General features: G+C 40.8%; 1 protein-coding gene across 1 annotated transcript in view; it reads right to left on the minus strand.

The window, feature by feature from the left end:
• Positions 1-14,048, minus strand: part of LOC139755180 (UNC93-like protein) — a 60,457-nt gene extending 46,409 nt beyond the window's left edge. The window contains exon 1 of the mRNA XM_071673351.1: positions 13,969-14,048. Coding sequence (XP_071529452.1) covers positions 13,969-14,033 — 65 coding nt within the window. The 5' untranslated portion in view covers positions 14,034-14,048. The remainder of the gene's footprint in view (positions 1-13,968) is intronic.
• Between the last annotated feature and the right edge of the window lie 2,400 nt (positions 14,049-16,448).

The following is a 16,448-nucleotide window of genomic DNA, read 5'->3' on the forward strand; positions in this document are numbered from 1 at the left end:
TCCACTCCAAGATATCTAAAACACTTTACTTCCTCCAGTTTTTCTCCATTCAAACTTACCTCCCAATTGACTTGACCCTCACCCCTACTGTACCTAATAACCTTGCTCTTATTCACATTTACTCTTAACTTTCTTCTTCCACACACTTTACCAAACTCAGTCACCAGCTTCTGCAGATTCTCACATGAATCAGCCACCAGCGCTGTATCATCAGCGAACAACAACTGACTCACTTCCCAAGCTCTCTCATCCCCAACAGACTTCATACTTGCCCCTCTTTCCAAAACTCTTGCATTCACCTCCCTAACAACCCCATCCATAAACAAATTAAACAACCACGGAGACATCACACACCCCTGCCGCAAACCTACATTCACTGAGAACCAATCACTTTCCTCTCTTCCTACACGTACACATGCCTTACATCCTCGATAAAAACTTTTCACTGCTTCTAACAACTTGCCCTCCCACACCATATATTCTTAACACCTTCCACAGAGCATCTCTATCAACTCTATCATATGCCTTCTCCAGATCCATAAATGCTACATACAAATCCATTTGCTTTTCTAAGTATTTCTCACATACATTCTTCAAAGCAAACACCTGATCCACACATCCTCTACCACTTCTGAAACCACACTGCTCTTCCCCAATCTGATGCTCTGTACATGCCTTCACCCTCTCAATCAATACCCTCCCATATAATTTACCAGGAATACTCGACAAACTTATACATCTGTAATTTAGGCACTCACTCTTATCCCCTTTGCCTTTGTACAATGGCACTATGCACGCATTCCGCCAATCCTCAGGCACCTCACCATGAGTCATACATACATTAAATAACCTTACCAACCAGTCAATAATACAGTCACCCCCTTTTTCGATAAATTCCACTGCAATACCATCCAAACCTGCTGCCTTCCCGGATTTCATCTTCCGCAAAGCTTTTACGACCTCTTCTCTGTTTACCAAATCATTTTCCCTAACCCTCTCACTTTGCACACCACCTCGACCAAAACACCCAATATCTGCCACTCTATCATCAAACACATTCAACAAACCTTCAAAATACTCACTCCAGCTTCTTCTCACATCACCACTACTTGTTATCACCTCCCCATTTGCGCCCTTCACTGAAGTTCCCATTTGCTCCCTTGTCTTACGCACTTTATTTACCTCCTTCCAGAACATTTTTTTATTCTCCCTAAGATTTAATGATATATATATATATATATATATATATATATATATATATATATATATATATATATATATATATATATATATATATATATATATATATATATTTCTCTCAAACTATCCTCCATTTCCCGCGTTAGCGAGGTAGCGTTAAGAACAGAGGACTGGGCCTTAGAGGGAATATCCTCACCTGGCATCATTCTCTGTTCCTTCTTTTGGAAAAAAAAAAAAAAAAACGAGAGGGGAGGATTTCCAGCCCCCCCGCTCCCTTCCCTTTTAGTCGCCTTCTACGACCCATAGGGAATACGTGGGAAGTATTCTTTCTCCCCTATCCCCAGGGATAGAAATACCTTAGGATGATACACTGGATAGAAAATGGGGTGTTTGAAGGAATAGTGGTTCCAACAATGTTGTATGGTTGCGAGGCGTGGGCTATGGATGGAGTTGTGCGCAGGAGGGTGGATGTGCTGGAAATGAAATATTTGAGGACAATATGTGGTGTGAGGTATTATGATCGAGTAAGTAATAATAGGGTAAGAGAGATGTGTGATGATAAAATGAGTGTGGTTGAGAGAGCAGAAGAGGGTGTTTTGAAATGGTTTGGTCACATGGAGAGAATGAGTGAGGAAAGATTGACCAAGAGGATATATGGGTCAGAGGTGGAGGGAACGAGGAGAATTGGGAGACCAAATTGGAGGTGGAAAGATGGAGTGAAAAAGATTTTTTGTGATCGGAGCCTGTACATGCAGGAGGGTGAAAGGCGTGAAAGGCGTGCAAGGAATAGAGTGAACTGGAACGATGTGGTATACCGGGGTCGACTTGCTGTCAATGGATTGAACCAGGGCATGTGAAGCGTCTGGGGTAAAGCATGGAAAGTTCTGTGGGGCCTGGATTTGGAAAGGGAGCTGTGGTTCGGTGCATTATTACATGACAGCTAGAGACTGAGTGTGAACGAATGGGGCCTTTATTGTCTTTTCCTAGCGCTACCTTGCACACATGAGTGGGGAGGGGGTTGTTATTCCATGTGTGGAGAGGTGGCGATGGGAATGAATAAAGGCAGACAGTATGAATTATGCACATGTGTATGTATGCATATGTCTGTGTGTGTATATATTTGTATACGTTAAGATGTATAGGTATGTATATTTGCGTGTGTGGACGTGTATGTATATACATGTGTATGTGGGCGGGTTGGGCCATTCTTTCGTCTGTTTCCTTGCGCCACCTCGCTAACGCGAGACAGCGACAAAGCAAAATAAATAAATATATATATATATATATATATATATATATATATATATATATATATATATATATATATATATATATATATATATATATATATATATATATATATATATATATATGGGAGGAAGGTATTGGCAAGAGGCTTTTCTAGTCATCAAAATATTTTTAAAACATTGCAATAAAGGAAGGTGCCAGACGAGTGGCAACTTGTGATGTTAGACGACTTTTAAAAAGAGCAGACAGAAAGTGCAATATAAAGCACCCTCGAAACACACTTTGGTTCTCTTGGTATAGTCAGTTATAGTAATTAGAAACGAAATGGTTAATTTTCTTGAATATAGCGTAGACTGATCATCGACCATCATAATGGATTTCGAAATGAATCATCATATATAACAAACCTGGTTGAATTATGTAATTATATATGTAATAATCATGACTCCAAAATGCCCTCTGATGTTGTATACTTAGATCCGAGGAAAGCCTTCAAGAAAGGTCTACAAGTTCAGGGAACAAGGAATCTGATGTGTGCGTTGATGGAAGAATGGTCTCTGACATGGAGCAATATTATATGGGGTATAATCTGATAGGCTTCATGTGACGAGCGGGGTTCCACAAGGTTCAGTCTTGGCACCCATACTTTTCATCATCTACGTCATCTGCCTGAAGACAGAAATCAGGAGATACAGTCCAGTCAATGGAAGACTGTTTGAAGATACAGAAGGAAGTAGACAACCTGATGGAGTGGTCAGATGCATTGCAAGTGGATTTCATCGTAGACAAATGCAAAGACGAAAATAAATCACGAATACAGAATGCTCGATGAAAGGCTATGAAAAGTAAAGAAAGAAAAGGACGTCAGTTACGAACTATGAAATGGAAAGCTTTACCTAACTGCATGCGATAAAGCTAACAAACGATGCGTAACCGCATTCGAGCTAATAGGAAGCTACGGTTTATAGATAGAATTTCAAACTTTAAAACAAAAGGATATGCAAACACTATTTCTTAAACGCCATTGTCAGACCTCACTTTGAATAAGCTGCTCACCTATGGTCAACAAACTCAACCAAATATTGACACTAAAACGAATGCAAAGAAGAACAACAACATCAATTCCGTCACTCAAAAAATAAGCCTCACGAAGAAATGCTCAGAGAACTAAGATAATTCTCTAAAGAAAATAGCAGACTCAGAAGTTTGACAGAAGTGATGACGTAATATGCGAAAATCTGCTCACTTTTCGCGGAGATTCAATGACCATTGAACGGTATGAGAAGCGGAGGAAAGAGATGCAAGAAGAGCACATGAGAAAAGTTCTCTTTTTTTGAACTGCAGTGTGGCATTGTTGAAATAGAATGCCATCATATGTAACTGCAAAGAGTTTTAGAACCCTCAAATCAAGGCTAGACAATTGCTACAGTGATTTCTGTTATGGCTAAACGAGCCTTCTCCACGACGTACAAAATGAACATTTCTTTCCGTTCCAGATTCCAGTCCCTGTGCAGCCGGGTCTGGAATTGGCTGAAGAAATTTTCCTTTTCATACTTAATACAGAATTTCCAAAGTAGTATGTTGTCACTTACTACATGGCGTTTCTCCTCCTGTTACAAAATATCTAACCTCTTCATGGACCAACAGGTCTCCTGTTATCTGCGTTGCCTTTGATCTCCAATGGACGACCCACACCAACCAACTCATGACCCCCCACGACCCTCACTGGTCTTGCCCATCACACCAAAGCCCTCACCACCCAAACCAACGCCGCCATGATCCTCATCGGCCCGTCCACCACAAACAACGAACCTCACAGGCTCGTTAATCAGCATCAGGACCCTCTTTAACTCGCGTACCACCACCACAACCCTCACCAGCCAACTTGTCACCAAAATGACCCTAATCAACACTCTCATCACCACCATGACCCTCACAAACCAACACATTACCAACCAACACATGACCCTTAACAAAACGCCATTCACAACCTCGACCCTGACCAACCCATCCATGACCACCACGACCCCTCACCGACCCGCCCATCACCACGATGACCCTAACCAACCATCCCATCACCGCAACTGTCACACTAACCCGCTCATCACCGCCATGACTTACACCAACGCCTATGTACCTCAACACTTCTCATCATTAAGCTCTCAGCACCCGTGCCTCATAGCTTTCCCTCTGTATCATGACCCTCATCGCCATGTCAAGCCTCTTACTTTTCCTACCATTGTCATCCTCGTTAACCTCTTCCTTCTGCCACTACCACTACCCTTCTTGCCTCTACATTTGACTGTCTCTGCTGCTTATGTTGACATTCATTCCTTGAGTGAGATAAGGAGGCAAGAGGCACCCATGCGCTTTATCTTATCACACCCGAGTGGTGCCACAGCGCTAATCAGAGAGATTAATAGGCAAAACTCATAAACATATTCCATGCTCAAGACAAGACATATCCCACACTTGCTTAGTCACACGTAAGATAACGGTGAACCTCACCTTTTTTTTAATTTTTTCATATGAGGACACAGATAATTTTGGTGTTTTATATCCAGGCATGAAACCTTATGACCTAATTGGATTTTTACACCAATATCTAATCTGACAACTGATGGAGATCAAGCAGGTGACACACCTTTTCCTGAACACCAACCTCAGCGACCCGTGATGACAGCTCGACTAGGGTATTTTCTTTATGTACCCCAAACCTTCTCCAGCCACGCACCAGCTTAGCACGGGGAATCTTGTCCTCCCAATACAGCAGTCGCTATATATGGAAAAAAAAATAATATTAAGTCGATAATTCGCAGTGAATGATTCGCCCAGGATAGAGCAAAGTAATGCGACTGGTGACATAGGTAGACCTATAATATGGGGAAACCATAACCACGGACCCATGTTTGTACTGGACGTACGTAGTCACAAGTCAAGGCTTACCGTAGGTGACCATTTGTACGGAGTAGCGATATACAGAGGTGACCACAAGGGTAAAGGTAACCGTGGTGTAGAGGTTAGCGTTCCCGGCTATATATATATATATATATATATATACATATATATATATATATATATATATATATATATATATATATATATATATATATATATATATATGGTGAGTTTGAATGGAGAAAAACTGGAGGAAGTGAAGTGTTTTAGATATCTGGGAGTGGATCTGGCAGCGTATGGAACCATGGAAGCGGAAGTGGATCATAGGGTGGGGGAGGGGGCGAAAATTCTGGGGGCCTTGAAGAATGTGTGGAAGTCGAGAACATTATCTCGGAAAGCAAAAATGGGTATGTTTGAAGGAATAGTGGTTCCAACAATGTTGTATGGTTGCGAGGCGTGGGCTATGGATAGAGTTGTGCGCAGGAGGATGGATGTGCTGGAAATGAAATGTTTGAGGACAATGTGTGGTGTGAGGTGGTTTGATCGAGTGAGTAACGTAAGGGTAAGAGAGATGTGTGGAAATAAAAAGAGCGTGGTTGAGAGAGCAGAAGAGGGTGTTTTGAAGTGGTTTGGGCACATGGAGAGGATGAGTGAGGAAAGATTGACCAAGAGGATATATGTGTCGGAGGTGGAGGGAACGAGGAGAAGAGGGAGACCAAATTGGAGGTGGAAAGATGGAGTGAAAAAGATTTTGTGTGATCGGGGCCTGAACATGCAGGAGGGTGAAAGGAGGGCAAGGAATAGAGTGAATTGGAGCGATGTGGTATACCGGGGTTGACGTGCTGTCAGTGGATTGAATCAAGGCATGTGAAGCGTCTGGGGTAAACCATGGAAAGCTGTGTAGGTATGTATATTTGCGTGTGTGGACGTATGTATATACATGTGTATGGGGGGGGTTGGGCCATTTCTTTCGTCTGTTTCCTTGCGCTACCTTGCAAACGCGGGAGACAGCGACAAAGTATAATAAAAAAAAATAATATATATATATATATATATATATATATATATATATATATATATATATATATATATATATATATATACATATATATATATATATATATATATATATATATATATATATATATATATATATATATATATATATACATATATATATATATATATATATATATATATAAATATATATATATGTGAGGTGGTTTGATCGAGTAAGTAACGTAAGGGTAAGAGAGATGTGTGGAAATAAAAAGAGTGTGGTTGAGAGACCAGAAGAGGGTGTTTTGAAATGGTTTGGTCACATGGAGAGAATGAGTGAGGAAAGATTGAGCAAGAGGATATATGTGTCAGAGGTGGAGGGAACGACGAGAAGTGGGAGACCAAACTGGAATTGGAAAGATGGAGTGAAAAAGATTTTGAGTGGTCGGGGCCTGAACATGCAGGAGGGTGAAAGGCGTGCAAGGAATAGAGTGAATTGGAACGATGTGGTATACCGGAGTCGACGTGCTGTAAATGGATTGAACCAGGGCATGTGATGCGTCTGGGGTAAACCATGGAAAGTTGTGTGGGGCCTGGATGTGGAGAGGGAGCTGTGGTTTCGGTGCATTATTACATGACAGCTAGAGACTGAGTGTGAACGAATTGGGCCTTTGTTGTCTTTTCCTAGCGCTAATCACACATGAGGGGGGAGGGGGTTGTTATTCCATGTGTGGCGAGGTGGCGATGGGATTAAATTAAGGCAGACAGCATGAATTAAGTACATGTGTATATATGTATGTGTCTGTGTGTGTATATATATGTGTACATTGAGATGTATGGGTATGTATATTTGCGTGTGTGGACGTGTATGTATATACATGTGTATGTGGGTGGGTTGGGACATTCTTTCGTCTGTTTCCTTGCGCTACCTTGCTAGCGCGGGAGACAGCGACAAAGCAAAATAATGATAATAATAATAATAATGATAATATATATATATATATATATATATATATATATATATATATATATATATATATATATATATATATATATATATATATATATATATATATATATATATATATATATATATATATATATATATGTATATATATATATATATATATATATATATATATATATATATATATATATATATATATATATATATATATATATATATATATATATATATATATATATATATATATATATATATATATATATATATATATATATATATATTTTTTTTTCTTTTTTTTTATACTTTGTCGCTGTCTCCCGCGTTTGCGAGGTAGCGCAAGGAAACAGACGAAAGAAATGGCCCAACCCCCCCCAATACACATGTATATACATACGTCCACACACGCAAATATACATACCTACACAGCTTTCCATGGTTTACCCCAGACGCTTCACATGCCTTGATTCAATCCACTGACAGGACGTCAACCCCGGTATACCACATCGCTCCAATTCACTCTATTCCTTGCCCTCCTTTCACCCTCCTGCATGTTCAGGCCCCGATCACACAAAATCTTTTTCACTCCATCTTTCCACCTCCAATTTGGTCTCCCTCTTCTCCTCGTTCCCTCCACCTCCGACACATATATCCTCTTGGTCAATCTTTCCTCACTCATCCTCTCCATGTGCCCAAACCACTTCAAAACACCCTCTTCTGCTCTCTCAACCACGCTCTTTTTATTTCCACACATCTCTCTTACCCTTACGTTACTCACTCGATCAAACCACCTCACACCACACATTGTCCTCAAACATCTCATTTCCAGCACATCCATCCTCCTGCGCACAACTCTATCCATAGCCCACGCCTCGCAACCATACAACATTGTTGGAACCACTATTCCTTCAAACATACCCATTTTTGCTTTCCCAGATAATGTTCTCGACTTCCACACATTCTTCAAGGCCCCCAGAATTTTCGCCCCCTCCCCCACCCTATGATCCACTTCCGCTTCCATGGTTCCATCCGCTGCCAGATCCACTCCCAGATATCTAAAACACTTCACTTCCTCCAGTTTTTCTCCATTCAAACTCACCTCCCAATTGACTTGACCCTCAACCCTACTGTACCTAATAACCTTGCTCTTATTCACATTTACTCTTAACTTTCTTCTTCCACACACTTTACCAAACTCAGTCACCAGCTTCTGCAGTTTCTCACATGAATCAGCCACCAGCGCTGTATCATCAGCGAACAACAACTGACTCACTTCCCAAGCTCTCTCATCCCCAACAGACTTCATACTTGCCCCTCTTTCCAAAACTCTTGCATTTACCTCCCTAACAACCCCATCCATAAACAAATTAAACAACCATGGAGACATCACACACCCCTGCCGCAAACCTACATTCACTGAGAACCAATCACTTTCCTCTCTTCCTACACGTACACATGCCTTACATCCTCGATAAAAACTTTTCACTGCTTCTAACAACTTTCCTCCCACACCATATATTCTTAATACCTTCCACAGAGCATCTCTATCAACTCTATCATATGCCTTCTCCAGATCCATAAATGCTACATACAAATCCATTTGCTTTTCTAAGTATTTCTCACATACATTCTTCAAAGCAAACACCTGATCCACACATCCTCTACCACTTCTGAAACCACACTGCTCTTCCCCAATCTGATGCTCTGTACATGCCTTCACCCTCTCAATCAATACCCTCCCATATAATTTACCAGGAATACTCAACAAACTTATACCTCTGTAATTTGAGCACTCACTCTTATCCCCTTTGCCTTTGTACAATGGCACAATGCACTCATTCCGCCAATCCTCAGGCACCTCACCATGAGTCATACATACATTAAATAACCTTACCAACCAGTCAACAATACAGTCACCCCCTTTTTTAATAAATTCCACTGCAATACCATCCAAACCTGCTGCCTTGCCGGCTTTCATCTTCCGCAAAGCTTTCACTACCTCTCCTCTGTTTACCAAATCATTTTCCCTAACCCTCTCACTTTGCACACCACCTCGACCAAAACACCCTATATCTGCCACTCTATCATCAAAAACATTCAACAAACCTTCAAAATACTCACTCCATCTCCTTCTCACATCACCATATATATATATATATATATATATATATATATATATATATATATATATATATATATATATATATATATATATATATATATATATATATGTATATATATATATATATATATATATATATATATGTATATATATATATATATATATATATATATATATATATATATATATATATATATATATATATATATATATATATATATATATATATATATATATATATATATATATATACATATATATATATATATATATATATATATATATATATATATATATATATATATATATATATATATATATATATATATATATATATATATATATATATATATATATATGTATATATATATATATATATATACAAGAATACTTCCCACGTATTCCCTGCGTGTCGTAGAAGGCGACTAAAAGGGGAGGGAGCGGGGGGCTGGAAATCCTCCCCTCTCGGTTTTTTTAATTTTCCAAAAGGAGGAACAGAGGGGGGGCCAGGTGAGGATATCCCACAAAGGCCCACGTACTCCCTGCGTGTCGTAGAAGGCGACTAAAAGGGGAGGGAGCGGGGGGCTGGAAATCCTCCCCTCTAGTTTTTTTTAATTTTCCAAAAGGAGGAACAGAGGGGGGCCAGGTGAGGATATTTTTTTTTTTTTTTTTTTTTTTTCCAAAAGAAGGAACAGAGGGGGCCAGGTGAGGATATTCCAAAAAAGGCCCAGTCCTCTGTTCTTAACGCTACCTCGCTAACGCGGGAAATGGCGAATAGTTTAAAAGATATATATATATATATATATATATATATATATATATATATATATATATATATATATATATATATATATATATATATATATATATATATATACCTGGGGATAGGGGAGAAAAAATATTACCTAAGTATTCCCTGCATGTCGCAGAAGGTGACTAAAGTAGGTGCGAAGGTGGGTGGGGGTGTTGGAAATCCTCCCCTACTTTTTTACTTTTGGTAATGAGGGAAATGGTGAATATGTATAGAATCTCTCTCTCTCTCTCTCTCTCTCTCTCTCTCTCTCTCTCTCTCTCTCTCTCTCTCTCTCTCTCTCTCTGTTTGTATATAAACACATATATACGTATACGACCATACGCATACATATACATACACATATCAACATATACAAATATACTTACATATACATAAGCCTACACAACAATATTTATACTTGTACATATTCATACTTGCTGCCTTCATCCATCTCAGCGCCACCACGCCCTCATATGAAAAAGCATCGCTACCCCCTACGTCATGTGGGTAGCGCCAGTAAAACAGACAAAAATGGCCACATTCCTTTACACTCAGTCTCTAGATGTCACGTTGTAATGCACAGAATCCACAACTCTCCATCCACATCCAGGACCCACAGGCCTTTCCGTGGTTTACCCCAGACGTTTCACTTCCCCTGGTTCATCCCATTGGCTGCACGTCGACCCCATCGCACCAATTAACTCTATTCCTTGCACGCCTCTCACCCTACTGCATGTTCAGGCCCCGAAAGGTTTTTCATTCTATCTTTCCACCTCCAATTTGGTTTCCCGCTTCTCTTCGTTCCCTACACCTCTGGCACATATATCCTCTTTGTCACCCTTTCCTCACTCATTCTCTCCATATGTCCAAACAATTTCAACACACCCTCTTCTGCTCTCTCAAACACACTCTATTAGATACCACACTTCTCTCTTATCCTTTCATTATGTATCCGATCAAACCACCTCACACCACACATTGTCCTCAAACATTTCATTTCCAACACATCCACCCTCCTCCGTACAACCCTATCTATAGCTCATGCCTCGCAACATATAACATTGTTGGAGCCACCATTCCTTTAAACATACCAATTTTCGCACTCCGAGATAACGTTGTTTCTTCCCACACATTCTTCATCGCTCTCAGAACCTTCGCCCCCTACCCCACCCTATGACTCAATTCCACTTCCATGGATCCATTTGCTGCTAATTCCACTCCAAGATATCTAAAGCACTTCACTTCTTCCATTTTTTTCTCATTTAAACTCAAAAGCCAACTCATTTGGTCCTCAACCCTGCTGAACCTTGCTCTTATTCACATATACTCTCAACTTTCTCCTTCTACACACTTTTCCATACTCGGTCACCAACTTCTGCATATCATCACTCGAATCAGCCACTAGAGTTGTATCATCGACGAACAGCATCTGACTCACTTCCCAAGCTCTATCATTCCCAACAGATCTTACACTCGCCCCTCTCTCCAAAACTCTTTCATTTACTTCCCTAATCACTCCGTTCATAAACAAATAAAAAATATGGAGACACCACACACCCCTGTTGTAGCTCGACCTTCACTGGGAACCATTCACTCTCCCATCCTCCTACTCGCACACATGCCTTACAACCATGATAAAATCTTTTTACTGCTTCTAGCAACTTACCTCCCACACGTATACTCTTAACACCTTCCACAAAGCATCTCTATCCACCCTAACATATGCCTTCTCCAGATCCACAAATGCCATATTCAGATCCATCTGTTTCTCTGATTATTTCTCAAGTACATTCTTCGAAGGAAACACCTAATCTACACATCCTCTACACTTAGATGCTCTACACATGCCTTCACCCTCTTAATCAATACCCTTCCATACATTTTTCCCAGAATACTCAACAAACTTATGCCTCTGTAGTTCGAATTCTCCCTTTATCCCCTTTGCATATGTACAATGGCACTATGCATGCATTCTGCCAATCCTCAGGCACTTCACCATGATCCATCCATACGTTGAATATCCTAACCAACCAATCAACAACACACGCACCCACTTTTTTAATATATTCAACTGCAATACTATCCAATACCTCCACCTTGCCGGATTTCATAGATAGATAGATAGATGAGATAGATAGATAGATGAGATAGATAGATAGATAGATAGATAGATAGATAGATAGGTAGATAGATAGATGGATAGATAGATAGATAGTTAGATAGATAGATAGGTAGATAGATAGGGCTCCAGGCTGCCTTGGCCACATGAAGGTTAGAAGAAAAACACCCTAGATTTCTAGTGTTTTTACGTGTGTCCCACGTAAAAACACTAGAAATCTAGTGTCTTTTAACCTTCGTCTGGCCGAAACAGCCAGGCTCCCAGGTTATCCAGGGTTCGTATCCCTCTGTTGGTGTATACAGATAGATAGATAGATGGATGGATAGATAGATAGATAGGTTTTCGTCCCACCTCCAGCGTACTATCTTTTAGTAATTCTGAAAGTACTTTCGACCTGGATATCTATCAACAAGAACGAACGAACAGTACAACCTGTAAGTTCTCCAACTGTTGAATCATGCTGGTTAATTTTGACAAATAACGTTCTCCATCATATAAGAGTGAAAGCAATGCGATGCATACGAGAAGACCGCTGGGTGAGGAGACCACCTCACACAGCCCTGCACGGAGGGTGGAGATTACCCGACAAGTGAAGGTGAGGCCCCGAGCGTCCACCAGTGATTGTCCGCTACGCTCTACTGACTCACTCAGGCTACTACATCCACCCACAGATGCCACATTTACCTTTTAACAACAGCCCAAGTCCAGTCCAGTACCTCACATCCAATTAGTAAAACAGTTTTTGGTATGTGAGTGTGTCTTTGTGTGTAAGCTGCTGCAACACATTGTGTGTAGACGTTATGAGAAGTAAGGACTCGCGAGGAGTGGAGATCACATCGTCAACCCTGACACGAGTTCTACCGTAATACCTGTCGGAGGAGGGAAGGGTTCATGCTTTGCATGCGTCCTGCTGTCATATTGTGAGGTGAAGCTCCTGACTGATGGCATGCTATGAGTGACGTGAAAAATCGACGTGCAGCCTCGACTTTGCTAGTACCCTACATAATGCAATTGTTGAAGTGGTTTCTTAATTCTCATAACTAAATAAGCACAATATGTAATTCATACAGGCAGGCAACGTCGAGACTTCACAATAACATTGCAGTATGATGCACTCACCCATAAACGCACATACTTACAATGTTCGTAGCATTTCTGGCCCCAGCTGGCGTAACCAGACTGTGAGGTTATGCATGAGTATGTATACTAACTACACGGTACAAGTTGCGTTATGATCCAACCCTCATGAAACCAAAGAGTAACTTGCGCTCTCCACTCAACTTGTTGACCTGCTGCACCGAGGTTTTGCAGACATTTGTCCACCAGATGAAACCAAGTGGAGTCTTTGCTTAATCACAACACTCGCATCATTATTAGCTCGGACGATCTAGGGACGTAAGGATATGTGTTGCCCATGTCATGATGGCTGGAACCATAAATGCTGCCAGTTGAATAACACTGGCGTCAGTTTTCTGCTGTCTCGAGGAAAAAAGATCATCATAACACAGTGATGATGAGCCCTAGGAGGTGATCCTTCTCTATTCACTGTGGTGTTCAGCCATGTGAGGCCATTGGACCTTTTTCCTTGTACTGATCTAAATTTTGCGCACACATCCTGTACTCACGAGATTGTCAAGTTTACTCGGGAATCCATGACGTTAACTCTAGACCTCTTACTCTCCAGCCACATTAGGTCATATAACCCGTCATGTGGAGCTAACTCGTCTACATAAAAATGTTCGCTTCTCGCACGCTTCATTTATATCGGATCTAACGGTGTGTTGATAACCTTCACCTTGCGCACTTCTGGTCTGATCAATTGTAACTCTCCACAGAACTGATAACTTGCCCGACTAAATGAACTACCCACACACATTTTTTACTATTATTATTTTTTTCATTTCTCTTTCGTTCAGTTACGATAATGGTGCCTGCAGGTACTCTGGTGTCTGACGAATTTAGACTGAAGGAGGAGCTGCACGAGCTTCCATCACGCTCTTATATACACAAAGACGAAAGTTTATCATTTCTGTACACAACGATGAAGGCTTAAAATTGTTCCCTTCAAGCTCCTGTATATGTTACTAAAGACTTGAGCAATGCTGACACTGCTCATTTAGACACTGGGTTGTGGGTGTACTTCTGTGCAGTAAATGCGAGGGTTGACACTATCCTGTTGCCACCACCTTCCTGCTTACAGATAAAGATTATGGTGTTGGTACACCCTCCTTTCTCCAGCTATGAAAGCTAAGAAATTCAAGCGTATATTCTTAATTCCATTCTCTGGTTGAATAATGAACTAGAATCACAAGTCTCTGTTCTCACAATGCAGGAAGTGGTGTACTCAGGGAGACCAGGAAGTAGCACGGGTAGACTGTTGACAAGAAGTAAATAATGATGGAGATAATGCTCTTGAATATTGTAAAAAGCCGAGGGTACATACGGGGTGTTGAGCGAGATGACGAGGATTGGAGGATAAACATGTGTGGAGTGCACCTGGAACGTGTACGTGGAAGCATATAAAAGTGGTTAGGTGCTTAATGACTGGACCCAGACAGTAGATATTCCACTGTATGATAAAGAAGAGAATATGATGGCAAGGTTGGCTGAGGAAGGGAGGAGGATGTGTAAACAGTAATGTTAAGGTGGGTTGAGGAAGGGAAGAAGGCATGTAGACCAGTGATCGTAAGGTGCGATGAGGAAGGGAAGAGGGTGTGTAGGCCAGTGATGGTTAGGTGAGTGGAGGAAGGGAAGAAGGTGTGTAGACCAGTGATGTTAAGGTGGGCTGGGAAGGGAGGAGAGTGTGTAGACCAGTGATGTTAAGGTGGGCTGGGAAGGGAGGAAGGTGTGTAGGCCAGTGATGTTAAGGTGGGTTGAGGACGAGAAGAGGGTGTGCAGACCAGTGATGGTAAGGTGGGTTGGGGAAGGGAGGAGGGTGTGTAGACCAGTGATGATGAAGTGGGCTAATGAAGGGAAGAGGGTGTGTAGACCAGTAGTTTTTGTACTTACACAAGTAGTCAAGAATGTTGTACGATAAAAGAAGGTGATGTAGCATCTATGGATTCATAAGAGCCATACCATAGTCTTGATAGGTAAGCTGCAGTTCTGACTCTCGAGTATTACAACACAATCACACAATAAATTACAGTTGTTGAAATGTTCTCTAGTTTCTTACAAGCCAAACTGCAAGGTATGTGTTTGATGCAGGCAGACAATATCGACACTTCATAATGACTTTGCAGTATCAAGCACATGCCCATAAACACAGTCACCCCATCTGTCTCCCATCTCACTTAATACCCGAGTCATAACAAGCATTAAGTAACCACAACTACTTAAAACCATTCGCTCATGCTGCTTCTTATTCTCTCGCATGCTCTGCTTCCATTGTAAAAGCTCTAAAGAGCATTCATACCTCTGTATGCTCTTTAGAACTTTTTTACAACTGAGGTAGTGCATGTGTGAGAGTGAGGAGCGGTATGAGTGTGGTCTGAAGTAGATATGGATTACTTAATACTTGCTATGATTGAGGCAATAAGAATGATGCGAGGGAGATGGGGTGATTGTAGTGTAATATTCAACCATGGAACAAAATGAAGGCTGCTACAGTTGCTGCCTGCACGAGTTGCAATAGAATAGTGGGTCGCTGCAATATAGAATGCGAGATGATGATGCCTAAAGTGAGTAGGAATGAAATGAAGACGCTAGTGTATAAAGGTATGGGAAATCACAGTGTGATATTAGTTCTCATGGTGAGGGAATGTAGGAGGGAAAGTTGATACTGAAAGTAGAGTTGTGCCAGGGAGAAACTTTGAAGGCGTTCTGAAAGCTCTGGTGAAAGGGGGAATTACAATGTTGTAATGTGGAGTAAGCTTCTGTGATGTAGCGTTTGTCTCTATGTGAATATGGTAAACGTAAGGCTATACACGTCAGAAGAGGTAAAATGAAAAAGCAGTGGAGTTGGATGATTTGGGAACGAAAGGTGGAATTAGGGAGATAGACACCCAGAAAAAGATGGTTAGGTGCAGCCATGGATATATCAGATAAAGATGTTTGAGGAATAGAATAGAGTCGTTCTGGATATGGAAGTGATGTGAACGAAGAC

Source organism: Panulirus ornatus, chromosome 18 (genome assembly GCF_036320965.1).
Source record: "Panulirus ornatus isolate Po-2019 chromosome 18, ASM3632096v1, whole genome shotgun sequence".
NCBI classification, from domain to species: domain Eukaryota; kingdom Metazoa; phylum Arthropoda; class Malacostraca; order Decapoda; family Palinuridae; genus Panulirus; species Panulirus ornatus.